This window comes from Phyllosticta capitalensis (assembly GCF_038381095.1).
Source record: "Phyllosticta capitalensis strain CBS 128856 chromosome Unknown BKA78scaffold_11, whole genome shotgun sequence".
Lineage (NCBI taxonomy): Eukaryota > Fungi > Ascomycota > Dothideomycetes > Botryosphaeriales > Phyllostictaceae > Phyllosticta > Phyllosticta capitalensis.
Window position 1 is genome coordinate 922,491 of NW_027117449.1, and position 26,760 is coordinate 949,250.

The 26,760-nt window shown below is 55.9% G+C and overlaps 9 protein-coding genes across 9 annotated transcripts; 6 read left to right on the top strand and 3 right to left on the bottom strand.

Moving 5' to 3' along the window:
* Positions 1-1,667: 1,667 nt before the first annotated feature.
* Positions 1,668-4,010, top strand: BKA78DRAFT_299436 (Man1-Src1p-C-terminal domain-containing protein; the record flags this gene model as incomplete). The annotated part of the gene is made up of 2 exons (XM_066887054.1): positions 1,668-3,304; positions 3,401-4,010. The coding sequence occupies 2 exons, from the start codon at positions 1,668-1,670 to the stop codon at positions 4,008-4,010; spliced, it is 2,247 nt and encodes a 748-aa protein (XP_066739795.1).
* A 608-nt stretch (positions 4,011-4,618) lies between these two features.
* Positions 4,619-6,017, bottom strand: BKA78DRAFT_258115 (major royal jelly protein-domain-containing protein; the record flags this gene model as incomplete). Its single annotated transcript, XM_066885254.1, has 3 exons — positions 4,619-4,770; positions 4,854-5,822; positions 5,885-6,017. 3 exons carry the CDS (start codon positions 6,015-6,017, stop codon positions 4,619-4,621), a joined length of 1,254 nt encoding a protein of 417 aa, XP_066739796.1.
* Positions 6,018-6,604: 587 nt separating this feature from the next.
* Positions 6,605-7,176, bottom strand: BKA78DRAFT_356585 (60S ribosomal protein eL42; the record flags this gene model as incomplete). The annotated part of the gene is made up of 4 exons (XM_066892081.1): positions 6,605-6,644; positions 6,698-6,882; positions 6,937-7,029; positions 7,129-7,176. The coding sequence occupies 4 exons, from the start codon at positions 7,174-7,176 to the stop codon at positions 6,605-6,607; spliced, it is 366 nt and encodes a 121-aa protein (XP_066739797.1).
* A 1,251-nt stretch (positions 7,177-8,427) lies between these two features.
* Positions 8,428-10,019, bottom strand: BKA78DRAFT_257426 (putative hexokinase; the record flags this gene model as incomplete). Its single annotated transcript, XM_066885185.1, has 3 exons — positions 8,428-8,866; positions 8,915-9,369; positions 9,423-10,019. The coding sequence occupies 3 exons, from the start codon at positions 10,017-10,019 to the stop codon at positions 8,428-8,430; spliced, it is 1,491 nt and encodes a 496-aa protein (XP_066739798.1).
* A 2,261-nt stretch (positions 10,020-12,280) lies between these two features.
* On the top strand, positions 12,281-13,814 carry BKA78DRAFT_383103 (uncharacterized protein). Its single transcript, XM_066893054.1, has one exon. The coding sequence runs from the start codon at positions 12,296-12,298 to the stop codon at positions 13,427-13,429; it is 1,134 nt and encodes a 377-aa protein (XP_066739799.1). The 5' UTR covers positions 12,281-12,295; the 3' UTR covers positions 13,430-13,814.
* Positions 13,815-14,944: 1,130 nt separating this feature from the next.
* On the top strand, positions 14,945-15,562 carry BKA78DRAFT_299441 (uncharacterized protein; the record flags this gene model as incomplete). The annotated part of the gene is made up of 1 exon (XM_066887055.1): positions 14,945-15,562. The coding sequence occupies one exon, from the start codon at positions 14,945-14,947 to the stop codon at positions 15,560-15,562; it is 618 nt and encodes a 205-aa protein (XP_066739800.1).
* Positions 15,563-15,751: 189 nt separating this feature from the next.
* On the top strand, positions 15,752-16,854 carry BKA78DRAFT_42123 (uncharacterized protein). The gene has a single exon (XM_066893159.1). It carries the CDS (start codon positions 15,941-15,943, stop codon positions 16,637-16,639), a length of 699 nt encoding a protein of 232 aa, XP_066739801.1. The 5' UTR covers positions 15,752-15,940; the 3' UTR covers positions 16,640-16,854.
* Positions 16,855-17,601: 747 nt separating this feature from the next.
* On the top strand, positions 17,602-19,195 carry BKA78DRAFT_356589 (Alpha/Beta hydrolase protein; the record flags this gene model as incomplete). Its single annotated transcript, XM_066892082.1, has 6 exons — positions 17,602-17,706; positions 17,774-17,848; positions 17,930-18,663; positions 18,740-18,878; positions 18,933-19,006; positions 19,060-19,195. 6 exons carry the CDS (start codon positions 17,602-17,604, stop codon positions 19,193-19,195), a joined length of 1,263 nt encoding a protein of 420 aa, XP_066739802.1.
* Positions 19,196-22,078: 2,883 nt separating this feature from the next.
* On the top strand, positions 22,079-25,832 carry BKA78DRAFT_42154 (uncharacterized protein). The gene is made up of 3 exons (XM_066893160.1): positions 22,079-24,025; positions 24,239-24,885; positions 24,940-25,832. Exons 1-3 carry the CDS (start codon positions 22,174-22,176, stop codon positions 25,663-25,665), a joined length of 3,225 nt encoding a protein of 1,074 aa, XP_066739803.1. The 5' UTR covers positions 22,079-22,173; the 3' UTR covers positions 25,666-25,832.
* Positions 25,833-26,760: the final 928 nt, after the last annotated feature.

The following is a 26,760-nucleotide window of genomic DNA, read 5'->3' on the forward strand; positions in this document are numbered from 1 at the left end:
CCCTGCCCGCCGCCAACATGGTTTGAAATCGACACAAACTCTTGCCCAACAAGTCCACCCCTACACCACCCCCATGACTTGAAACGGGCCGCGGGTCCGTCAGCCACTGGCTATCGTATCGTCGCCGCTGTCAGACAAACTTGCAGCGCATTGTGGCTTTGCTGTCTGCCTACCCATCACCGGTCTGCCCTCATGCGCTTCCTCACATCTGCCTGGCTGCCGCTGACCACACCACGGCCGATCCCAAGGCTATGCCTGGACAAACATTTCGACGAACCATTCACAGCTGGTCCTTGTTGAAACGTCTCTTGTGTTGGGCGTTGCGCCCTTTTCGTGTCTGCCCAATGTCCCCTGGCAAGCGGCCATACCCGTCTGCTTCTGCGACAGTGGTCCAGATAGCATTTTTCATTATTTCTGGCCATGGCAATTTGTCGCCCGCAACGGCCCGTCGAACAGGGAACGCGGGCGGGTCTTGTCCGTCCGATTCGGGGACTCACCCAGCTCTAGCAAGGCTGAATTGTGCCATGTCCCTGAACGTGGCCTGCTTCACGTCAGATCTTCTAGCGTCCGTCGGCTTCGTCTTCCGCATGCTCTTTCCATGTTTCACGCGAGCCAAGCCTATACTCACATGCTCTGAAGCCACGATGCGACTCGCATTTTGTCCATGTTTGCCTCTCTCAGCCGCCTCACTACTGATTGACCGGTCGCTGGAGCCTGTCGTATGCTCAACCAATCGCTGGTTGTTAGGACATGGCGGCGCGAGCCGAGTCCGGCTGTCCGGGGGGCCATCATGCAAATGTAATCCACCGTGCATCACCTTTGCTGATCTTTTGGAAAAAGGTCGACATTCTACTCAACCCCTCGCCATTGCGCAGTCCATCGGCAGGCGATCGGAAAGGGTCACTTTTCAGCGAAAACCTGAAAAGAGACCTGGACATGACACAATGCTTGCGAGACCGTTTCATGAGAGGTTACAAACAAACAGATCGCGAATGTGATGGATCGAAGACAGACCCATGAAAGACTTGTATGATTTAACGATAAAGGAAAAGACAGGGATCTGATCGAAGATTATCAGGCGGATAATTGCACAGGTAGGAGGAATGTCAAAAGACCCGTACGGAAAAAGAGTTGACTACATCAAGCAACCTGGAAAAAGTACAAGTACAGCCTGTGATTGGCGGGTTGCCATAGGAAAAGGGAAAAGTTGTTCAGCTGTCGTAGTCAAGCGACCCAGAAAGCGTTTGCATTGCCAGTGTTGGGTGAGGTTGGAATCTCGTTGGTCGTCGCGCAGGTTCTGTCTTGAACATGTCTTGCAACGGACAGTTGCAGTTGGCTGGGAGCAAAACAGGGATGAAAGGGAGCACAGTTGAGGAATTCCAGAGCTTAGTAAGCAATCGCTCGCGTGTTGCCTAGCGACAGCACGCCAAGACTCAAGAAGCTGTGGCCATGTTTACGCCTTTCCGGTTTGCTGTCTTCCAGTGCTAACCATTTCCATCGTCCAGTTATTCTCACAAGGCTGCTGCACCAACGTGTCGACGCCTACCGGCATACCGATCCGCCGACTGCCCACTCACCTCCTTCGCAGAGCTGCTCCGCCGCTTCCGACCTGCCGCCCTTTGCTTTTACCTGGCACCCTCTGACGTTGTTCGCCACGCCACGACAGCATGGAAGAAGAACACCTTCTTCCGGGCTTTGATCCCAACTCCATCACTGTACCGCGCCTGCGCTCCATCCTCATCCAACACAACGTCAGATACTCTTCTTCCGCAAAGAAGCCAGAGCTGGTCGCCCTCTTCAACCAACATGTCCTGCCCCACGCTCAACAACAACTGGCTGCGCGCTCACGTACGAAGCGCTCGGCTCGCGGAATCGTCGATGTTCCTTCAAGCAGGGAGAACAGTGTTGCTAGCAGTGTAGCCGGGGAAGACAGCGATGAGAGCGAAGTGCCGCCTTTGAATCCGCCAGAAAGTGTTCGTCGCAGCACTCGTCGCTCGACCAGGGAACCAACCGCGGAGAGCGAGGCTTCATCTTACTATTCCAACGCTACACGCCGCAGCACGAGGCGTACGGCCAGAGCGGAAACAGAAGAGAGCGATGCACCTTCCATCACTCCCAGTGTCGCGCGAAGGAGCACTCGACGCACTACAGCATCTGTTGAACCGGACCCAGATCTCACGCCCATCGCGCGAGACCAACCCCAGCGTCTACCCGCCATGCGCTCTTCCCACAAGCATGCTCGGGCTCAAGAGTACGAAGTCGATGAGCAACCGCCGCCGTCAAGACGATCAAGGCCTTCAACTATGAATACCCCTCAGATCCAGCAAACAGAAGACCACAGCAGCCCATTTACACAAGATAATCCTTTCCAGAGTGGCTCGCCGGAGCCCAGGGTATACGATCGCGATCGGAGGAGGACTCATGGCGAGGACTTCAAGGAGAGACGGAAATCTTCAAACAGGCGCAAGACGGAGTATGCCAGCGTCAAACAAGAGGATGATGTCACGGTGCCTTCTTCCAGCACTTTCGAGGCCCCAAGACTTCGCCGGAAGAAGGAGCCAAGCCCTGTCCCGGAGCAGGAGAGCGAGAGTGAAGAGGACGCGCTGGTGGAACAAGATGCCGGCGAAGAATTCACCCCAGAGGAGCAGCTCGAGCTTGTGCGGGAGCGCGCAAGGAACGGAGAGGTAAATATCTTGCCGCCACGCCGAAACCAGGTCACTCGACAAACATCATCTGCGGTCAAGACTGCCCCATGGGCGATTCTTGTGGCGCTTCTCGGAGGCTTCGCAACCTGGTGGAGACAAGAAAAACTCGAAGTTGGGTACTGCGGTGTTGGCAGGCCATCAACCTCCATCGCTGGCATGGAAATTCCCGAATGGGCGCAGCCACTCGAGGTCCTCCAGCCTCAGTGCGAACCTTGCCCACAGCACGCCTACTGCTACCCAAAGCTTCACACGACTTGCGATCCGGATTTTGTCCTGAGGCCTCACCCACTCTCATTCAATGGTCTGGTACCCCTGGCTCCAACTTGCGAGCCTGATGGGGAAAAGGCCCGCAAAGTCAAGGCCGTGGCTGATCGCGCTGTTGAGGAGCTGCGCGAAAGGAACGCCAAATTCGAATGTGGTGATCTCATGGATGACACTGGGAAGCATGCGCCAGGTCCTGAGATCAACGAGGCAGACCTCAAGCTAGAGATGGCTACCAAGCGCCGCCGGGGAATGTCTCAGGGCGAATTCGATGACCTCTGGGCCAGTGCGATTGGAGAAATCACTGGTCGGGACGAAGTCGAAAGCAAGGTCGACGGGTAAGTCCACAGTTCCCCTGTCTCATTCTATATCTATGATGCAACCTACTGAATTATGGCCGTGACTAACCAGATACGGTGTCGTCCACTCAACAGAGAAACTGGAAGACGCTTCCTCGCCTCCACAAGCCTCGCCCGAATGTCACTCGTCTGCGCCGCCCGAAGATCCGTCCGACTCGCGTTGGTCAGACATCTTTGGAAGCTTATGAGCACGGTCGCCGTGTTTGGCCTCTACGTCTACGTCAAATCCTCCATCAACTATCGCCACACCACAGAGGAGAAGGCCAAGACGCTGGCCAAGATTGCCCTGGACAAATTGGCCGTGCAAGCGGCGCTCCACGCACAGGATCCCCGTGCGTTCCCCGAAAGCTTCATCTCCATGGCGCAGCTCCGCGACGACGTGCTGCGAGACGAGTTCTCGGCCAAGAGGAGAGCCAAGCTGTGGGAGAGGGTGCAGCGCAAGGTCGAGCAGAACTCAAACGTCAGGCCCAGCGTCCGCGAGAGCAGGAGCGGCGACGTGAGCCGCGTTTGGGAGTGGGTTGGTGCCGTGGCTGCGATTGAGGACAGGGCTACGCCCTTGGCGCGCAGTGTTCATGAGAAGAATAGGCTGAGCGGCGTTGGGTATATGGATAGCCCGAGTCAGCAGCTGATCAAGGAGGAGTCGAGCCATCAGAAGAGTTGGGATGAGGGGAGGCCCATGTATTGAGCGGGTATGGGGTTCGTGGAGTCGCATCTCATGTATGTGTTGGTTTGCCGGGAGTGACAGCAATGGAAGATGGATAGTCTACGATTGGTCTGGTGGACTTGGCTGATTTCTCAAAATTGCGTCCATCAACTTTACCAACCACAGCGGGTGACGAAAGAAATTGCCAATCCGAGCATCTCCATCTGTCACCAAGTCAGAACACGCAGAGACGTGGATGATTCCAGCGCTTGATGCCTTAAACATGGAGAGAATGGAGCTTTCAAGCAACTACGTTGAGCTCAAGTTGAAGTTCTGTCATCACCCACCGTGCAACCCTATGTAGGCTTTGGCAATGCTTTTCGCGGTGATGTCGAGCTTTCTTGCCCCTGATATCATGTTGATAGGTAGCCTAGGTAGATTCAATGATAAATCGAGCCCAAAGACAGCAAGACAATCGTATTCGCTCAGGCTTTGGACATGCAGCAGTGCTGCTCTCTTCATTGTGGACATAAAGAGTAGGTTTATGGTCCTGATGCATTCATCTGATACCAATTGCGCAACATGATGTCGCTTTAAGTTTTCCCTCCCACACTATCCTGCCTTATAAATCAACTCCCATTGAAATTCTGTCAACGCAGCATGATTTTCCTCCCGCCGTCAGGCAATGGCACCCTGAACAGCGAGTAAGGCTTCCGCCTATTGTCAATGCCGCTGTTGAAATTCGGCGCCAGATTCAGCAGATTGTTGGTGAAATACAGGTATCCATCTTCGGCAATCGAAACTATCCACAAGTCAGCCAACCAACTCCAAGCAGCTACTCTTCCGCCCATTCCCAGGAAAGAAAAGGGGGGGTTTGTCACTCACACGTATCAACCCACCCAATCCGTGGATCGCGAACCCACGTCCCCGTTGACCCATTGTTGGAGCTGTACCAGCCCACGGCATTCTGCTCCATGCTGCCCCAATACACCAACCCGCGATCGTCGCTCTCCATGCCGTCGCTGAACCCCTTCTGGCCAAGCGCAACGACGGCGCCCTGCGCACGCAGCTCCGCGCCACTATCCCGCTCGCGCAGCACCGCCGTCGACACGGCGTACAGGGCACGCGAAGCCAACGGGCAGAAGTAGAGCGTCGAGCCATCCGCACTCAGCGCGATGCCGTCGGCGCCGGTCGAGACGAAGGAGAGCGAGCCGGAGTCGCTGCTGCCGCCGTACAGAGGCGTGCCCCACACGCTGGGCACAAACTGCGACTCGGCGCGTGTTGACGGGTGTCCAGAGAGCCGGCGCCAGCTGTCGCCCGTCCCGAGGTCGACAATCACGAGGGCGTCCGCGCCGCTGTCGGTGATGTAGGCGACGCCTTGGCCGGTGGAGCCCGAGAGGCCGGCGCGCGCGTCGATGCGCACGTCGTTGAGGTACGAGTCGGGGGGCGCGACGGACGGCGGGAAGACAATGGTTGCGAAGACGCTGTCGGTCTCTAGATCGACGCCAACCAGCTTTGGCCCGCCGGGCGCGGTCGCGGGCACCTGGGTCCCGCTCTCGGGGTCGATGGCGCGGCCGGTGTCGAGGATCCAGAGACGGTCGAGCGAGTCGATGACGACGGATTGCACGCCGATGAGGTGCGTGGAGAGGGCGGCGCCGCTGGCGGGCGTGGTGCTGTAGTTGATGGCGCCGCCGGGGGGATTGTTGAGCTCGAGGGACGGGTAGGGCACTTCTGTGTTATTGGGGAGCAGCTCGGCGACGGTGTATTTGGAGTTGGTGCCCGTGTTGGTGTTGCTGACGTCGAGGCCCGGGGGATAGTTGGAGAATTTGCGGCCGGTGGAGGAGACGGCGATGCCTAGAAAGATTATTAGCTTTTAAGTTACTTCATGTAGTGATTGGACTTCTCGGTGGTTGTACCAGTTGGGAACTGGTCGTAGTAGAGGTGCACGAGCTCCAATGCTGGTCCGGCAACGCCTGGGTCAGTGAGCAGGTCCTGGGCGATACCCACGCCTATGATGTAGGCGAAGATTCCAATTGAGACAAAATGCATCTTTTGAGAGGCCGCACTGAAAGCATTTCGGCTGAGGAGATGGGAAATTTGGGACATATAAATTGCAACTGGAATGAGGAGATCCAAGTCGGACTTAGCAGCCAAGCCGAGCAGAGGGGAAAACCTCTACGTCATGAGCAACAACCATGCAGGTACAACATTAACGGTGAAAAGCGGTGGCACACAATTCCTGGATTCGTCCAAGCCTCGAGACTGAACGGGCTAAGAAGTGGAGAGGCGCGGGAGAACCCTCACGCGCGCGCAGCGCTGGGGCATTTCGGCAAGATCCCACCAGTATCCCGTGTCGTCTGCATCCGCGTAGCCACTGCCAAGGTCTTGATTCGCGAGGGGGTTTCTTGCCCGAATGGTCGTTCATCGTGCACGTCGTCCGTTGCTGCTATGCATGCCTCAATCCAGGGTTGTATTGGTCTTTTTCATTGTGTCATAGAAACCCAGGTCTTGTTGACCACAATCTCATCCGTCCACGCCGATTTTGTGGCGAACGTACCCATCCATCATCCGCTGAAGTGAAACCCCCGAGCGCACCACACGAACCCATGCCGAGGACATGCAAAAGGAGAAACCGCTTAGAAGACAAGAGCAGCACCCTTGGTCTTCTTGTCACCACTGTGAGGTTGTAAGCATGCTGTCGTCGAGGACGGAGTCCAGGTTCCACGTACCCAAGCTCGAAGTGCTTGCAGCGCTTGAGGGCGAGCTGGGCCTTGGTCTTGCAGACGGTGCACTCCAGTCTCAGGACGACCTTCTTGGTGGTCTTGGCCTTCTTGTGGAAGACGGGCTTGGTCTGACCACCGTAACCGCTCTGCTTACGGTCATAACGACGCTTTCCCTGGGCAGCCAGCGAGGCCTGTAGAGACGGATATCAGCGGTGGTCGCGTCGGTCGAGTCGCGAATATTCTACCTTGCCAGCCTTGTACTGGGTGACTCTGTGCTGGGTGTGCTTCTTGCAACCCTTGCCCTTGCAGTAGGTCCGCCTCGTCTTGGGAACGTTGACCTGAAGGTATCTTGTGTCAGCGAGCTGAACGACCTTGACGCAAAGACCGGGATATCTGCCGATTCCATCCAAATGTGATTCTCAAGTTCGCCGAGATACGCATGGTGTCGATGTGGTCGCTCGCCGTCGCAGGTAGGAAAGGGCCATGTCGGATCAGCGCGGTCGTTTGCGCATTCGATAATTCATCCATCGTCCAAGTCCCTCTCCTCACAGCATCTCGTCGAAGAGGCCCACGGTACTGCTCCCCGCTCGTCTAACCGATGGTTTCGTGCATTCGAAAATCCGAGTCGATAGGGCGCGGAGCTCGTAGCGTTGACGTCGTCGATCGCAGGGCGACATGGCAGGATTTGGATGGAACCGGCGGGCAGATATCCCGTATGCATCTCGTGCATCGAAATAGAGGGACAGGAAGCTTACCATCTTGACTGTTGTTGGGGGTCACGGATGGTTGGTGGTGAGTCGTTGGCGGGTGTCGTCCTTGTCGAAGTGCGCGACCATTTTTCGCCCGCGGTTTGTGGGAATCGGCTCCGGGGCCCGCACACGTGACTTCCGTGACTCCCGCCAGCCGCCCGGACTGGCAACCTGAACTTTTCGACACCATCATCGTCTCTTCAGAAAGACATGCTGCTTCTCATTATGCGTCTAGTTACTCACAGATAATTGGCTGCTTTGCTGTCCTTCTCCATCCCCGGCGTGCTCGTCATATCACTTTCGACGTTTCCAAGATTTCCACGCCTCCTTCCCACGCATTCATGCGCCGCAGGGCATTCATACATGAGCAGGCCTGTTTGCTAGCGAAATAGTTGGATGCCTGCGGGCAATTGTCCTTGTATCAGAGCATTATTCTACAGCATGCATTGAAAAGCCGCCCTGGATTTCGTCTCGATTGACAGACAATATGCAAATGCGAGCAAAACACAGCGTTCTTTGCCTGTTCATCATGGCCAGATTCTCGCGTTCACCTAAAGACATTGTATCGATTTCATCACGAAGTTGGAAAATGGTCGGGCGGGTAGATGAAAACGTGCCACTCGAATGCATGTCCTCGGGAATGCATGTCCTCGGGAATGTCTGGACTGTGGTGGTCCTGTAGAACAAGTCGAAGCGAGAGCTCCCTGTCCTAAAAGCACCAACGATTCAATTTTAAGAATTTTTAAAGAATATGATCATGATTGGCTTTGCAACAATGGTCTATTGCTAGGTCTATATCATTCCTGTATCGTAAAAGCGCCAAACTGGGTGGGTAGTAACCAACAGAAAACCCCCCATCAACTAGGAATAAAGTGTTGCCTCGGCATCTCCACCTCGCTCATTCGCTGCACAGTCTATTGACAAAATATCCGTCTCCAAAGCGTCTCCTCATCCAAACATGCCTCCAAACTCATAAACGTTAGCAGCTTAGTTCTTGGCGTGGTGGCCGGTACCCTCGAGCAGACCCTTAGGGTCGCGGATACCCGCGTGGTTACCCTCTTCGACGCGCTTCAGGGTCAGGGCAGCGATAAGGGCAGCACCGACACCGGAACCGTCCTCGGCGGGGAGGATCTCAATGGGGTCCTTGAGGTTCTTGGGCCAGTCAAAGACCTCGCGCAGCGCCTGCGCACCGCGGGCCTTGAAGTGGGGGTACTTGTTGAAGACGGAGCCGTCAGCACCGACGTGGGCCTCCTTCCAGCCCTTCTTCTTGCAAATGGCAGCGACACCACAAGCCGAGAGGCGCGCAGCGCGCGTGCCGATGAGCTCTGCGAGCCTGCGGCAGAGCTCGAGCTCGGGCTTGTTGAGCCTGAGGCCCAGCCTGTTTTGGAAGAGGTCGGCGGTTTCAGAAAGGTTCTCGAAGGGGTCCCTGGTAATGGTTAGAAAAATCTCGCGAAATCTTGATGCGAATGCTTACTCCTCAATGGTCGCCAAGAAGGAAGCGTCCATGGTGTAGGCCTTCTTCAGCTTGCTAATGTCCTGGCCCTCAAACAGGTGAGCAGCCGGGTCATCGTGGAGGTCGACGAGGACGAGACGGAAGACCTCGCCCAGGTACAGACCCGCAATCATCTTCTCAAACGACTGCTGGCCGGGACGAGGGGACTCCTTGTCAATGATGACATCATACTTCGTCCGGGGAAGAACAACGTGCTCGTTGTCAAAGGCACCCCACTCGCAGTTGATGGCCATGGGCATGTCTGGGTCCAGCTTCATGTGGTCAATCTTAGGAATGGATCCGCAATTCTCCATGTAGGCAGCATTGCATCCAGTGCCGAAAATGCAGCCAATCTTCATGCGGGGGTCGGTGTAGGCAGAAGCGATAAGGGTACCGGTGGTGTCGTTGATCAAAGCACTGAGCTTGATGGGAACACCCTACGCGAAAATCGTTAGCAGAGCCACCACTTTGACTGCAAGGTTGAACGTACCCTCTCCTTGAGAGCGGCCTCAAAAGGAGGAACGACATCCTTGCCCTCAACGCCGTCAATGTCGAAACCCTTGGTCCACCGTTGCAGGATACCGTGGTCAATGTAGTCCTGCGTTGCTGGGTAGGAAAAGGTGAAACCCAGGGGAAGAGCGTCGGGCTTCTTTCCCTCGTGGTGGTAGTCCACAAATTGCTGCAGGCAGTCGGCAACGTAGCCCCAGAGTTCCTCAGCAGTACCCGACTTGAGCTCCTCTGGCATCCTGTACTTGGATTGTATAATGTCAAATTCCCCCTTGGCCTCTGGCAGGTGAATCTCGCAAACACGCAAGTTGGTGCCACCCATGTCCAAGGCCAGGAATGTACCCGTCTCGTCGCCCGTAGGGAAACCCATGCACCATGTCGGAATCATGGGAATGCTACCACCCTCTTTGCTAAGACCCTTCTCGAGCTCCGTGACAAAGTGGTCCGTAATCTCCTTGAGCTTGGACGTGGGGACGGTGAAGATGGACTCGAGGTGCTGGATCGTCTGAAGGAGATCCTTGGGCACATCGGCCATGGAGCCCTTGCGCGAGGGCGGCTTCCTGGGACCAAGACCGACCATGTTGGGCGAATGCGGTGGAGAGTGGAGGAACGGCGAGGCTGAGGCGAGAGATGTAGATTAGGGATAAAAGGCGCCGACACGGATAGGAGTGCGCGGCTAGGTCTTTATAGGAGGAATTGAGACCTTTTTCAATAGTAGAGAGTTAGCTCAAGCGCGGAGGAAAGATGAGGGGGTGTATAGCGTCAGGATTTTGTGGTATCAGCGTGAGCTCAGGTGAGTAGAGGAGGGGCCGATTGAAAGCCGCGATATGCAGCGCAGCAGGGCAAGCAAGAAGACGGTGGAAGAGATGATCCCTGATGTCATGAACAGCATTCGCTCGCAAACACGAAGCACCGCAGCCACGCAGCCTGCGCCGGACAATGAGGGACGACCTGGCTGAGTCTGCCGGATGCCCCGCTGGCTCGAGGCCCCACCATTGGCAGGACAGAGAGGGGGCAATGTTTGGGTCGAGTCGTGACGGGAGAAAACGGGCGACGACTTACTGGGCTAGCAGGGAGCTGTAGCTTGGAGAGCTGTCAGAAGACGACGGGACGGCTCGATGACAAGCGGCGGACGACGAAATTTATTGTTGAGCTGCAGCGCGATGACGGCACTGCAACCCTCCAGGGCCCCCGACGACCGAACGTCCTTTAGTGGAGCCCCCGCCAGTGAGCGTCGTCTATCCATACATTCCACCACCAGCTGCTCAGAATGAATCCCGCTGTTCCTGCGTCCTGTGTCGCTCAACGCCTGCGGCTCAAGTACATCCCTGCTTCATGCAGCTAAAACAACCGACCGACTCTATCGCAACTTCAACGACTTGACAAGATGCGACCGCCGAAGCCGCTCCAAGCCGCGGTACAATGGCACCACCTCGAGCTGCCTCGCAGCCTGGCTGAGCTTCCCCAGGGTCCTTGCGGAAAACATTCGGCGAGAACCCCGCCGTGGCAACCTAACATGCAGCTTACATTAACGTCTACAGCCAGTCCGTACGACTTCAAGAGCTATGGAAAACGCATTGTTGCTGGCGGCCGCCGCGGGAGGTCGCCTTTTGGAGGCGGTGTTTGGCGGCGACGCGATGTGGATCTCGATTGTCTGGGCCAGTTTGCTCTCGAGCGGCGAGACAACCTTGTTGGTTAGAAGGCGGTCAAAATGCTGGAGAAATTGCGCTTGTTTTGTCAATTTCTTTGTGGGGTGAATTGAGCTGGTGTTTGTTGGCCAATTGCTCGCCGACGGATCGTTTCTCAACAGTAAGTACAAGCTTTGAGGAGGACAGTCTATGGTAAATAACATACCATGACTCCTCGCCAGGCTGAAGTCCAATGTATCCCGTCCCCTCTTGCAGGTAATTAGGATATGGTGTGGATATCCTGCATGCCCCCTCCTCCCCTTGGGTTGGCCAACATGGTGCTCGAAAAGACACAATCAAATGTTCTACTGCCTTCATGCATTGCACCAGCAGCTGCCACTGCTGCTTCCATCAAAGTAGGTCATGAAGGTAGTTGTGGTGTTCAAGAAGATGATGGTCCTCACGGTTGCCCAGCCGGATCCCGTGACCACCACCAACCTACATGTATGTATTCATCAACCCATATCGCCCGAATCTCCTTTAAAGCGCCTTCGACTAATCATTTGCAGATATATAAGAGCTGTATTACCGTTCCATTGAGTTATCTACTTGGATAATTCGTTTATAGCGGCGAAGTGTTGGCTTCACCTATTGGGAACATCCAGGGGCACATTGAATAGCGAGAATCCATTATTTCAAAGACATGGACTCGCATGAGAGTTAGGGAATCGTTTACGAGGTCAAGATGTTGCTCGCACATGCCTCTGTAGCAATGTGATTGCCGCAAAAGGACTGCACAGCCGCCATGGTGAAAATTCGCACACAAGTGCAGCCGCACTTAGCAGCTGGCACTGCCGCGCTTTATCACTTATTTTCCGGCAGGTTCTCTGGCAAGTTATCTCAGGGCACTGTGCACAGCGCGCGGTGAAAGACTCATCGTTGGCGACTAAGCGGACAAGACCCTGCTGTCTATAACTCCAGCTTCTCCAATCCACCCCACAGACCCTTGTCACCACCCCACCGATACCTGACCCTCCATCTCCATCACCTCGTCTTGTCGTTCATCATTGAGATGTCTATTCCTGGCTTTACCCCATTGGGCCGTCGCCGCAGTCAGACACGGCGCATCCGACCTACTACTGCTCCGCCTCGAAGGCACACCGTCGCGGATCCCCAGCAGGCTCGCTTTCTGCATCTCCAGACCGTCCATCAACCTTCGAGCTCCACAATGATCCCCTGGCAGCCGTCGCTCATCGAGTCCATGCTGGCTTCCACGGCAGGATTTCAGCCACGCTTCGCTGACGATGACGAGCAATCGAGCTATGACTTGTCGCTCCCACCCATGAGACTGCTAGACTTTCTAGACAAGCCTGACCTGCTTGCTCTCCGCGCCACTTCTCGCACGGTCAAGACGTGGGTCGAGGCTGATCCATTGAGGTACCATACCCGGGTTTTCAAGAACCTCAACTACCATGGACGAGTTGACAGCATGGATTACAACCGACGTGCTCTCGAAGCCCTTGCACGAGTTGCACCATACTGCCATCAGCTGAAGATCAGCCTCTATTACGAAGCCCTCGCCTTTAACCCTCCCTACTTGTCACTTGATGGCAAAGAGAACTCCTTTTGGATCCAAGCGTTCGGCATGATTTCGACCACAATCCACACGGTTGTCATCTCTGCTCCTGGAATTAACGCCTGGGAGTACCTTGCGTTTGACTCATTCGAGAAGCAAGTTAAGTCAATTCGCTTTGCCATGGAGAAGAAATTTACTCGGGGCCTTCATGCTCTACACCTGGATCCAGTCAATGCCGGCGCGCTCCTGAACCTACGTTGGCGTGGTGCTACAATTGGCAGCGCTTCTTCAGACGCCGAGCCATTCTGGTCCAACTTGATGTGGCTCAAAATCAAGCTGTTCAACCCCCTTCCGCATCTACGCCACACGAACCGAGTCGACTTCCTCAAGCTCCTCCACGACTTTCTTGGAAGCTTTCGTCGCTCTCTCCGGGGCCTCGACTTCGAGTGGCTTGGTCCAGAGGGACCCAGTCCTCTCATGCTCGACCTCGTCACAGACCCTGAGGGCTTGTACCGCGCTGAACCGTTTCAGTGGAATGGCCTTATGTACGCACGATTGACCAACACCGATGCTGTTGAAGTCACCGAGCTCGAAGTCGTTCAGGAGACGCGTGCTCGCCACCTGAGGAAGCTCATCATCAACGACTACACACCCCGCCCGTTGTCCCCATCCTCTCAGTCCTCCTCCGTCGCGTCCCTCTCTCCGCAATCGAGCGAGGAAGACCTTACTGGTGGCCCCGCTGGCTTCGATAAGATCGACGCCCTTATGTTCAACATGGAACTCTAGGCGGAACAAACAGGGATGACGCAAACGATGTACGAATATCACGATGACACGGAAGGTGTACCTGATTTCTCTACGTAGCCACGGAACGGAACTTCGACGAAAGGCTCGCTGGAAGGACGACATACACAATGACAGGGACGGTGTATCCGATTGCTCCACGTGGGTAGGGAGTGGGCTACTTTAACAAAAGGAAGTACGGGTCACGCAATGAAAGGGACTTTGTACCTGATTGCTACCCGCGGCTATTGAAAGGGACTTTGACAAAAGGCTTGCTGGCTAAGGAAAGTTGCTCCTTGAAAGGAACGCGAACAGATAAGGGATGAACAAGTGGATGAATCAATCAATCGGTCATGAAATTTTCTTGCCATGCAGTGCCCAGCAACGTGATGTTCCTTGTCTGGATGTGTGATGTGTCAATGGCTCTACAGGCTCTCTTTTGATTGGAGACTTGCACAGTGTTGGTCATACGGTCAAGCTCCATGACCACCTTTTGGACGTATGCCGGAGGAGTGGCTGGCTTGCATATCAGGGGCAGTTGAGAGGTCAGCAGTACAGCTCATAGCAGCCGAATAAATACACCATGAAGCTTGAACATCTAGAGTTGTAAATGCTCTCTCCGGGTTTGGACAATCCCTTTCACAATGCTGTCCGTGTTGAACGCACCAATTCTTCCCGCCGATCAACCCCATTATCACACCCTCTTCGAATCCACTATTTTATGTCCCACGACTCCATCCCGCCAAGATTCGCACCTCCACAGGCCCCGGTGAATCATTCACCTCATCCTTGCTAGCAGCAAAATAGTGAGGACTTCGGTCGAAGCTCGGATGCACAATATGGTCATGATCGTGGAGTTCGAGTCAGCCAGGGGGCTTTCGCGGCGGTTGCGGCGTGCAACAAATTGAAAATACTGAGCGTGGACATTGAGAATTGTGGCAGTCCGTACTGATGAGAAAGACGGCAACGAGATGATCGAGGGGTGACTCAAGGGGGTGTTTTCCTTTTCCTTTGCTCCTTTGCTTTTTGTGATCGCAGGCATATCGAAATAGCTGTGACACAATCATGCTGTGCCACCTCTGGTACCATTGAAAACCACACCTCATCCGCGTCTTCGACCTTTACTCACCTATCCCGCTCTCTTTACTGCTCTCCCGACATCAGCTCCCCAATACCCCACCACCCGCCTTTCCTCAGCCTTCGCCCACCGCTGCAAGAGTACGCCTAGAAGACACCCACCTCTGTGTGGTCAGTCGGCCAGTCAGGGCATAAAATCGATCAGCTGTCCATCAGCCAGAACCGCAAAAGGGCGGCGGGCTGGACCGACGTCAAGCACCACATCCTCGCCCGAAGGCCGCCCGCAACACCGCACCCACCGGCTCCCCACCCAACCCAACCCAACCTCCCACACCTCACGCCTTCGCCCCGCGCTCCGCTCCGCTCCGTTGCACTCCGTCCCATTGCGTCCGTCTCGCGCCCGGCTGTCCGTCTGCCAGAAGCAAGGTCGCCAGCCAGAAAATGCAGGGACCCATGAACCAACACCAGCAGCAGCATCAGCGCAGCGCTCCTCCTCTACCCACACCAACCGCTCCACTCAGCACGCTACCCGTCTCGAGAAAACTGGATCTGAATCTGCTGTGGGAGAGGCGAAAACAGCGGATCGAACAAGAGGGGCATATGAAATTGCGGAAGAACAGGCAGCTGCTGGACCTCACCGAGCTGCGAACCCCCGAGTACTACGCGTTAAAGGCGGCGCTGCGGCGCGAATCAGGGTTGGAAATGGACCGGATGCTGGGGCGGATGGAGAGACAACAGCCACATCAGCGCAGCAGCAGAGCCCCTCCTCCACGCCCACCATGGCCGCGCTTTCAGAGCTGGCCACTCGCCAAGCTACAGCTGGTCAACATGTTCAACACGGAGTTGTTGCAGATTAGGAAAGAGCGGTTGCAGACGAAGAGGGTTATCTCGCTGCTGGAGGAGCAGGAGAAGAGTAGAGGACTCGCCAGCGGCGAGGCCATGGCGGAGCTGCGGCGGCGCGAGCAAGCCTTTCGGGGACGGATCGATGAGCTCGATTCTCGGATGCAGATGGCGCTTAACAAATACAATCATCGTCGGTCGAAAGGCCCGAAGCTTTGAGGTAGGTAGGTGGATTTGTGATAATGGTGCGGTCATGTTGCTTGGCCCAGCGAAGGTAGGTTTCAGACCAGGTTAAGACGATAGGGAGTCTCTGGACGGTATGGGGCAAAAGATCTTTCTGGGGCATTGTGGGCATTGGCTCTGATGCGTCGCTGTTGAACTTGAAGGGGGTGGATGCTACGGGAGCAATGGGACGAGTGCACTTCACATGTTCTCCAATTGCACACACACACACACACACACACACACACACACACACACACACACACACACACACACACACACACACACACACCCCCCCCCGCTTCGGCTAGGGAGCTCTTGTAGAAAAAGCACGTAAAGAAAGGAGGAGGAGGAGAAGTAGATTCTGGTAGGTACATGGCATGCACAAGGTACATGTATAGAGAAGTAGAAAACTCCCAAGTCCAAATTACGAATCTAGAGAGCATTCGAGCACCTCAGGCACTTGATACTAGATTTTACGAAGTCCTTTGCATAAAGTTACAGGGAGCAGTCGTAGTGGTGCCCGCTACGACTTTTGCTACCAAGCCTCGGACCCTCACTCCCACACCACCCAGCTACTTACTGATCAATGGAATGGAGCAGGTTCCTTGGACCCTTGAGCATCGTTCATCGCTGCTGCAACAACAACGTCCGCAACAATTCATACAAGCCCACGCATCGCATCCGTTTCCCAGCCAGTCTCAACAATATCTTTTTCCCTGCTCCCACCCGCCGAAGGATTCTAGACCCCTCAAAAAAATTCAGAAAAAAAAAAAAAATAATTCCAATCAACGAGCCGCGCCGGAAAATTCTCCTGGGTCAAAAAAAATCCAATGGAGAATGATCAAAAGCTCCCCGACACACATGTATTCGGAACCAACCCAATGTCAGCTCATCAGGGTAACGTTAGCAGCACGGCAAGGGGGGAGGGGAGGGGGAGGGGTGCCGGCATCTGACAGCTGCAAGCTCTGGATTCTCCGACGAGCTGGACCCTGTCGTCCGCAGGGAAGGAAGGAGCTTACATACCCCAGCAGTACAGCAACATGTAGCACCCAACCACCGTTTCGTTTGTAGTTCGTAGTTCTTTCGAGCTGGCGTTGCGTCTGTGATACGTACATACAATCATGTCCACGCAGGTATCCAATCGGCAAAATCTGTGCCAGAGTGACCATGCCGGTACAGCACTTGTGCGCCCGCCACCCGCCGCCGCCGCCCATGTGCAATGCAAAGCCGCGCACGCCATCAACATTGCATAGGTAGGTAGGCACACGTTTTTTCGCTCCGTCTCCGTCGGTCTCGAGGCAAGGAAACGGACTCCATGACACCGACCTCCGACTCCTTCTCTCTCCTCCTCCTCCTCCGTAAACTGCGAGCACCCCTGCCAGCCACACACCCACTTGGCAAGAAAGGCTAGAGCTACATGGAGCTAGTTACTACCTTCGGCTGCGAAAGCTTGGTATGGCCAGTCCCAGGCGGGCTGACCTACCCGAAAGGTGCGTGCTGTCACGACTGCTGCCGGACGGACTTGCATGTGGGGATGGATTGACGGAGGGATGGATGGATGGGTGGGTGGGTGGATGAGATGACGATAGATGAGAAGAACTGCGTATAAAAGCCATGTGCGACCCTGCGCACCCGCTCTTCCATTTGAGATTTTGCTTCTTCTTCTTCTTCTTCTGCTCTCTCTCCCTCCCTTTGGACAAACTGGAAATTGACATCGCGGCGAACTGTTCTCACACGCCACCTACCTGGACCAGCTACTGCTAGCCACCCCTCGGTTCCCACTCTCCGCCCTGCCTTGCGACCATTTGCGTCCGCTTTGCGCCTAGCTGTAGCTTGTTGACGGGCCCCTGGACCGAGTCGCCGGATCGAGTCGAGCTCCATCCAGCTGCCGACCTGCCCACGCGGAGCAGCACGTTTACACACAACCCCCTTGCGTGGACGCGGACGTTTTTGAAAGGAGAAGAGAAGGACGATTGTCAAAGACTTGGCGCAAAGGAAGAGAAGATACAGGTCGACGGACGAGCAACGACAACATGGCCGCGCCAAACGGAAAGTTCTTCATCCAGGACGCGCTCAAGAAGCCAGCACCGCACCATGAGTCGTTCAAGCAGCTGTGGGAGACGAAGTGGAAGAAGCCCGTCAGTTCCCACACCCAGTTCGACCTTGAGAGATGAATAGACATGCTGACAATTGCTTCATCCACAGGCTCTGATGGGCGTCTATCCCTTCATGTTTAGCACCGCGTCCGACTTTGAGCCCATTGTCGAAGAAATGACCAAGGTAGGCGCTCCCTACGCATTTCGACTACACGATTGTCAGTGAACAAGGGAGCAAACCAAAACTGATCTCGCAACCACACAGCTCGGCATGAAAGAGCCCTACGACTGGGACGCATACTCCGCCGTCTTCGCACCGCAAGCCGAAAAGCTGGCAGGCATAGCAGAGGCGGCCGACGCGGCGGGCGAGCGCGAAAAGGCGAGCGAATACTACCTGCGCGCATCGGCCGTGTACCGCATATCGCGATTCCCGGCGCCGCGGTCGGACAAGCAGCGGGCGGCGTGGGCCAAGGGCAAGGAGCTGTGCCGCAAGGGACTGGCGCTGCGGGAGCACCCCGTCCACGAGGTGCAGATTCCGCACACGCACGCCGTCGAGGGCGAGGGCAAGACCATCCCCGTGTACCACCAGCTGCCGGGCGGCGCGTCAAAGAGCAACCCGGCTCCCCTCGTCATCATCATGACGGGGCTCGACGGCTACCGCACGGAGCTGGCCGTGTGGGCCGAGGGCTGGCGGCGCAATGGCGTGGGCGTCGTCGTTGTCGAGATTCCCGGCACCGGCGACAGTCCTGCTCTCGCCAGCGACCCCACGAGCCCCGATCGCGAGTGGAGCAGCCTGCTCGACTGGGTCGACGCGCAGGAGGCCATCGATTCCAAGCGTGTTGCCGTGTGGGCTTTTTCGACCGGCGGTTTCTACGCGATTCGCCTGGCGCATACGCATCCTCGCAGGTTGGCCGGGGTGGTGGCGCTTGGAGGTGGGTGCCACCACATGTTTGATCGCGAGTGGTTGGACCATGTCAATCACCTGGAGTATCCCTTTGAGTGAGTAGAGTCCCTCTTTTTTGATTTTGCGGGGATGCAAAGTCCATGGATCGATGGAAGCTGACGCAAGAAACAGTCTGGCCAACACACTGGCCTACAAGTTTGGCTACGGCGACGACGTGGAAAAGTTCAAGGCCGAGGCGTCGGACAAGTTTTCTTTGCTCAAGGACGGCACGCTGGACAAGCCAGAGTGCGCGCGACTTTTGCTGGTAAACGTAGGATTGCACCCCACTCTTTGATGATCCTGGTCGATTGATGTTTTTGCCCAGGGTACCGAAGACGAAATCTTCCCCATCGACGATTATTACCTAGCTCTTCAGCACGGTGCTCCCAAGGAGGCTCGGTAAGTTGATTGCTGGTGGCGAGAAGTGCTAGATGCTGATTCTTTTTTCCCAGATTTGTTCCCGGCATCAAGCACATGGGCGAGCCCGAGTCGTTTTTCATCATCATGAACTGGATATACAAGCTCTTTGGCATTGAAGGCAATGCAGGACAGCAATTGGCGACGATGCCATTCAAGCCGAAGTACTGAGCCGTCGAGAGGATTGCGGGGTAGAGTGGTGGTGTTGATGATGTGGATTGATGTGGGTCCGAGTAGCTTCCCAATTGAGCAAATCCATGCATGGAATTCCTGATATCAGTTCTGTCACGTACATGCAGATTTCCCACAGCAATGAAGCCTGTCTTTGCACACCGACTCTTGAAAGCATGCAAGACAAGATGGCTTTTTGATTAATTTGCAGCCGAAGAGAGACCGGTTCGTGTCGTAGACCTGTAGGGGGTGAGTACTGACCTGAGGTGAGCCGGCGCGGTGGTAGACTCCACCGGACGCCGTTGTCTCAGAGCGCCCATTGAACCAGGCGAGCGTGGACCCAAGGACCCGTCACGAGCATGGTCGACAAAGAAGGGCCAGAAACAAGACGGGAGCGGCCGCGGCTCAAAGATTGCGCAATGCCCGAAAGGGTTAAATGTTTTTGTCAGCGCGACGGCAGCAAAGCAGAGCATCCCTGAGCAAAAGGATATGGCAGGATAGACAAGCTCCCTTAGCATTGCCATTGCCCGGGCACCGCGAGGCAGCCATGTATTTGAGTTGATGAGTTTGAATGCGCAAAGAGGCTAGGGAGCGCTCCTGAGGTTGCGGCAGGATTTGGGGCGCGGCCGTAAGGTGATGACTGGGCGGGACGAAGAGATGATGGACTGGAGATCCCGAGTAGTTCCGTTTCCACCCGCTTCCCCAGAGAGCTGCTCCGGCTTTTCGCGCGTTGCCCACCGGCGGAGACCCAGGGCTGATCATCAGATCCTCTCCCGCCGCTGAATCTGTCTCTTGGCAAGACAAGTTTGAAAAGAACATTCAGACCGATTCAGCACTCCCGCGCGGCTGTGCACCGGCTGAGCCAAAAAGTCTCCAGCTGCGCGGTGCAAAGTTTAAGCTGGGCTAAACTGGCGCAATTTTGGGGGCATTATTCTCCCAAAAAGAGTTGTAAACATCACATGTCAGAGGCCCAAACACCTCATTCAAGAGGCTGCCGCAGAAGGTCAGTGGTGTACGGGCGGTGGCGCAATGCGGACGCCTGCGATTCGAGGAGCTATCGGATCTTCAATAGACAGAGAGGACCACGACAGCGCCGTTGCCCGCCATGAGGCGCCACGGGGTGATTGGCGCGTCGCGAGCATGAAGATGTCTGGGGAGCATTGACTAGCAGGAGCGAGGCGGAGCAGCTGTCGTGGCGCAGAGATTGAATGGCTGAGAGGCGCGAGACCCTGAGGGACGCGCAGTTATTTTCTTGTCCCTGCGTTTCGTTTGCTCTTGTCCTGCCCTCAGCCGATGCTGCCATGCCGCCAGCCCGCCATGCAAGATGCGACCATCTCGATGCTTAAGCGCCGAGTTTGACAGCAGCATCGAGGCCGTTACTGACGTAAGGCCGTTTGCCTCATCTAGCTGCGAGTGTTGCCAGGCGCAACGCAGCCGTTGTGAGCCGCCCATGGCACATATTTGCGTCGACGGCGGCGGGCGGATTCAGACGCGGCGCCAGAAGGCTGAGAGAGACCATGACTGTGCGCTGGCTCAGGGTCAAGCAGGAATACGGCCGCTATTGATGATTCCAGTACGAATGATCGTGATGTGGTGCCAGCACATGCAAAGATCAGCCTCGTAGCTTGGCCGAAGACACAGACAGGGCGAGCAGGTCGTCATGCAGGGCAGGGCGGAGCCCGAACAGGCGACAGGGTCACCCCTCTCTCTGAGGTCGCCCGGCAGTGGAGAATGAGGCCCAGGAATGTGCTGTTGAAGGATGCGAGGGACACAGCAGGGCTGAGGCGCTGACAGAGGCGGGGAGGGGAGTCCTTGACGATTGGCGATTGCGCACACCACCAGCGAGATCTGCTCTGCCGTCTGCTCATCAGGGCCAAGCGTAAACATCAACAAAAACATTGTCGATGCTAGGCGGCGGCACTGTAGCTAGTGGCCGCGGGCTGATGCGCCAGCCAGCGCCGATAGAGGTAGGCATCCGGCACACAGTGCAGGTCGCAGCAGCTTGACGCAGGCTGCACCTCAGCAGACGCCGAAGACATGTACAGTGTACAACAATCGTGGTGGTGCAGCGAGGGATTGTGGATTCGACAGGGATAGGGAGCAGGCGAGAGGTCAGGGATCCGGCCAACCCAGCAAACGCGCAAAGAGGCCCAGCACCAGGCCCAGCACCAGCACCAGCACGCGCCGCCGCTTCCTCCGCCGCCGCCTCCCGCCTCCCAGTCTCCTAACCCCAACCCACCCCAACCCAAGGAAGGGCCGCCCAGATACAACACAAATCGCCCCAACACCATCTTCGCCTCTCTACTTCTCTCCAACTTTTCCATCCCTCTCCTCCTCTCGACCCCCGCACGCCCACATTCTTTGTCCCACGACCGCCGACCGCTCCTTGCGCTACTCGACGCGCTCTCCTCACGCGCCCCATTGTTTACTCGACGCCTGCGCATTCCACCACGCGTCTCCCGCTCACCACCACCCGTCCCCGACTCCTCCGCATACAACATCCTCGTCCACCTGGCCCGCCTTCGCCGACCGCTACCATCACACGGCCTTTCCCCCGCGCCGCCCGGCCCGCGCATGTTCACAAGACGAGGGAGCTGAGTTGGGGCGGTGTAGTCAGGACTGCTTTTCGCAATAAGGGGAAAGGAATTCGACTATCCGACTCTTGGGTCCTCTGTGTTGACGGTAAACACCACCTGCATTCCTATACTGCAAGTCTCGCAAGCGCGCGGCAGAAGTCTTAACTGTTTGCCTTCGATTGCCCTTTCGCCCTTCTGGACTTTTCCCCTATGCGCCTCCACCGCACCAGTCGCTTGCCTTCTGACACGCGACAACAGGCCCAAAAAATTACATCCAAAACTCTCTGTTAGGAGGTTTTTGACACGAACCCACGCTCCATCACAGTCACGATCGCGACCACGCGACGCGTCCGGTCCGTCTCACCGACTCATCCAGAGACCGACCGTAGTTCAACCGCGAGCATGGACTTCGCCTACTCCTCTCCACACCGCGACGTGGGCGGCACGTTGCATCTTCACTCGCCCAACCACCCGCACTCTTATCGCGTCGACGGCTTTCCGTCCATCAAGCAAATCCGCCGCTCGCTGTCTCGCTCACCCTCAAAGGCCCAACGCTACTCCATCCAGCCACCAACCACCTCGCCACAGTCTCCACTCTCTTCGTTGGCCTTGACTCGAGCATTCAGCCCTCCGTCGGATCAAGATGGAGACCCAACCCCCCATTTCGCCTTTTCCCAATCACGAGAGACTCCTGCGTCGACCAAGAAGAGCAAACTCAGCTTGCGGCGCACCGGTCCTCTCCGCACCTCTCCTCGCAAGCGCCAAACTCCCAAGAGCCCCATCCGACGAGCGTTGAGCGACACCATGAATCAGGCAAACAAGTCGCCGCCTTCGTCTCGCCGTGGTTCTTACGAGGCCGAGAACATTAGCGAAGAAATCGAGCACTCCAAATCCGAGACCGACCTGAAGGGCAGTTGTGCTCGCCTCGAATTCAACGACGGCCCGATCAAATTTGAATTTGCCAGGCCAAAATCCGAGGACCCTGTCTCAAAATGCCTCCAACCCGCCAAGTCGAGCCCACTGAAGCGGAGCGACGGCATTATGAATTTGGACCAAGCCAGCCTTGGCAGTCCAGTAGCAAAGAGAAGGAGCGTTCAAAACGGATTCAATGATTTTGACATTTTCGAAGGGCAGTCTGAAGAGCGAGGAAGCAGCGAGAATGAGCGGGACTACAGCAGCAGCTATGCTCCCCTCTCCTCCCCTCTAGGGCCTAGGCGTGCCTCCCCAATCCGCAAGTCCTTCTCTTTGCGGCGGTCGACGCTGCAGCAGAGATATGGCTCTGGCATGGCACGACCACGTGTCGTCCACGACCACGGGCATGAATTCCTCATCCCCGGCGCTGCCGCTTCAAAGTCCAAGCTCTCCAGCTCCATCGACAGTGGCATCGCCATGAGCCCTTCTCCGGCAGCCGAGTCTCCCTTTCGCAAGAGCACATTTCACCCCTTTCCTCCGGTCCAACAGCGCTCGACCGTTTTCCACCAGCCTCACCCTCTCTCGAACGCCCTCACTCCATCTTCGTCTTCCTCGTCAAGCGACAGCGACGATGGCGAACGCTCGCCTTCTCATCCCTCGGTGGCTCCAGTGCGTCGTCAGATGATTGCGGAGACCTCAAAGCCCCCGTTGCCCTTTTCGCGCTCTCTTCCTATCGGAGCCTCGCGTCCTGATGGTGCCGATTCAACCTTTGCCACCCCCAACAACTTCAAGGCCGCAAAGCCGCTTCCCACGGCATTCATGTCTACGGGCTTGATTTCCAAGAAAAATCGGAATGCGGACGCCCAACCCCAGGCAGGCATCGAGAACTACACAATGCCGGACACTCCCTCGAAGAGAATGTCCTTCCCGCCAATCAGCACTACGCCGTTCGAGCGTAGCACGTTTGGCAAATCTACAATGTCTCGTCCCGAGTTTGGAACACCGTCAACACCTTTCAGCTCACATGCACGAAAGACGACCCCAATCTCGTTTGGACAGGGCGTAAGCATCTTTGGTTCTCGATGTCAAGACTCTGGACTGCCTCGTCGAGGAAGCTTCGTGAGCATTGACGGCGAAGATGGTCTGCAGTCGCCATCCGGGAATGACGGTCAGCTCAGCAACGACGAATTCCCGCCGACTCCCACCAAGCAGAGCAGCAGTGGCCGCAACTCGAGAGACAACAGTCTGAGGAGCAACCTCTTCGGACGCCGTGCGTCTTTGGGAGCTGACACTTTCATTCCTCCCACGTACGATGACATCCCCTCGCCGAAATTTTCTAAGAGTAAGTCTTTCCCGCGCGGTTCTTTGGACAGCGAAGGCAAGAAGAGGAATGGTTTCGAGCGGTCTCCCATCCCGTTTGGCACTTCATACAGCACGCGCCCGAGGAGACGTTCATCAACCAGATCTCGCCCTGCCGGGTTTCCAGACATAGCTGTCGATGAACACACCTCTCCGTCACCGGTGGTGGATGTGGCTAAAAACACCTACTTCTCAGCGGTCCCAACTCCTTCTCTCGATCGGACCACGTCGCCTCACACGCCCAATGGAAGTTACACTCCGCCAGATGCCAGCCGGTTGTCAATATCTGGTCAAGCCAACCGCAAGAGCCTGTTCAACTCAAGCACAAGCACTCAAGGCTCTTTCCCGCCTGCAACGCCGACGGCGTCTCGGGACCAATTGTTCCAATTTGGAAATGGACACCCAGGAGTGACTCCCATCACCGGATTGACCAAGAACGATGTGGACACTAGTCTGACGGCTCGGTTTGAAAGCGTCAAGCTCCTGACTGGAGATGGCGAGTTTTCAAAAGTGTTCTTGGTCTCGCAGCCTGTTGATGAGGCGTCCAAGCAGCCCCAAATGTCACCCTCGTTGAACAAGGGATGGATCGTCAAGAAGTCCAAAAAGCCCTACACAGGCATCAAAGACCGGGAACGCAAGATGCGGGAAGTGGAAATTCTCAGTGCCCTCCGCGGATCAGAGCACATCATCGAGTTCACCAATTACTGGGAAGCCGAAAACCACCTCTACATTCAGACCGAGTACTGCGAGAATGGAAACCTTAAGAGGTTCCTGTCAGAGACTGGAGACAAGGCACGCCTTGACGACTTTAGAATCTGGAAAATTCTGCTGGAGCTTTCATTGGTAAGTCTGCAGCCTGATTTTAGCGGCCGATGTGACAGAGCTAACACAAAGTAGGGTGTCAAGTACATTCACGACTCGGCCTTCATCCATCTTGACCTCAAACCTGCCAACGTCTTCATCGATTGGGAGGGCGTCCTCAAGATTGGGGACTTTGGTCTTGCCAGCCAATGGCCGGCTCCTGCAGGCATTGATGGTGAGGGAGACCGCGAGTACATTGGCCCGGAAGTTCTTTCCGGCCGATTTGACAAGCCGGCCGATGTCTTCTCGCTGGGCATGATCATGCTCGAGATTGCTGGTAACATTATCCTGCCTGACAACGGCGTCTCGTGGCAACGTCTCCGCAGGGGTGACATTAGTGATCTCCCTAGCTTGACATGGAGCTCAGAGAGCACTCTGGAACGCGACGAGTCTGGAGAGCCCATTTGCGATGAAGTCTCGATGATGCCCATTGGCGAGACACTGTTCGGCTCGGACCACGACGACGAGACATCACAAGCCCTGCGCAGGCTCTCACCGAAGCGTCAGCGCATGGAAGCACTTGTCGAACCTCCCAGGTTCATGGTGGACCAAAACGAGCCTGGGGCTCTCGACAACGTTGTCCAGTGGATGATCCACCCCGATCCTAAGGCGCGACCCACCATCGACCAGGTTTGCGAACTTGAAGGTGTTCAGTGGGTCGAGAAACGGCGGCGCGCTGGTGCTACCGTCTACGAAGGCAACTGGGGGCCGGCTGACTATGTTCTCAACCCCGAGAATGACGTCGACATGACGGACGCATAAGCAACCGATTCCAGACACGGCAGATGGCGATGAGGCCCGTCCTGAAAAGGAAACCACCGGTACATACAGCACGTTTTGGCGTTTTGGCGAAACGGAAGACCATGAGGGTTGGCTTCCGTAGATTTCTCTTGGCTAAGAGGCCCTCAAGGGCAGCAACCGAGAGTCGAGCACCTGCTTTGCTTTTTCCCTTTCCTTGATATCCCGCACATGGATTCTCGACTTGCAATTCACGGCGTTCAACAACAGCGATTATGACGAGCGCCACACTTTGGTACGATGGCGCCTGTACAACAACAGCAGCAGCAGATGATGCTTCGACGACCAAAACATTCACATGCACACACTACACCCACCCACGACTTTGCTTACTCGCCACCAGCCACGGGGCCTTTCGCTCGCGCACCCGTCTGGCTTTTCCTTGAAAAATGTCACATTACCCAACGTTGTCACGGCCGGCCTGCATCATTTTCCGTCGTTCGTAGCGAGTTTCTTTCATGGTTTCTTTTCCTTTCAGCCTTGCATACATGGAAGACAAAGACCAATTGTCATTACAAGCAGGCATTTTCGCGAGCACACTGTACTTAATGCCGACACAAAAGCAGCATGGCACATGGCCACAAGCCTCGCATGGAGGAGACATGTGTGGGGGCGTGAGTGGACAGCGATGGGGGTGGCGATTCTCGATTGGTTTTTCTCTCCTTTCCCTTTCTCTTTTGTTCGCTGCTCTTTTCCTATGACGACTTGACGATACCTGGATTGGGTAGATGCGGCTACCTACCTAGCTAGCGATTGTACGAGGTAGAGGGGATCTGTAGGCAGATGAGGTGCCAAGCCAGGGAGCAGAGACGTGGGTGAGCCGCAAATGGGCTACTACATGGACTCAAATGACATAATCAAACAAGACCAAAATCGTCTTACAAAAAGCAAAGTAGCACGTTGAGTGAGGGTGGTCAGAGTGTGGTCGAGATGCAGAGACACGCGGGCCCTGGCGTGCGTGCTGAAGATCGGCGAGAGACGTGGCCGGCGTTTAGGAGATGAAAGGGAGCGCAAATCATCAGCCAGCAGCCCAGCCGATAATATGTCTATCAGCCCGAC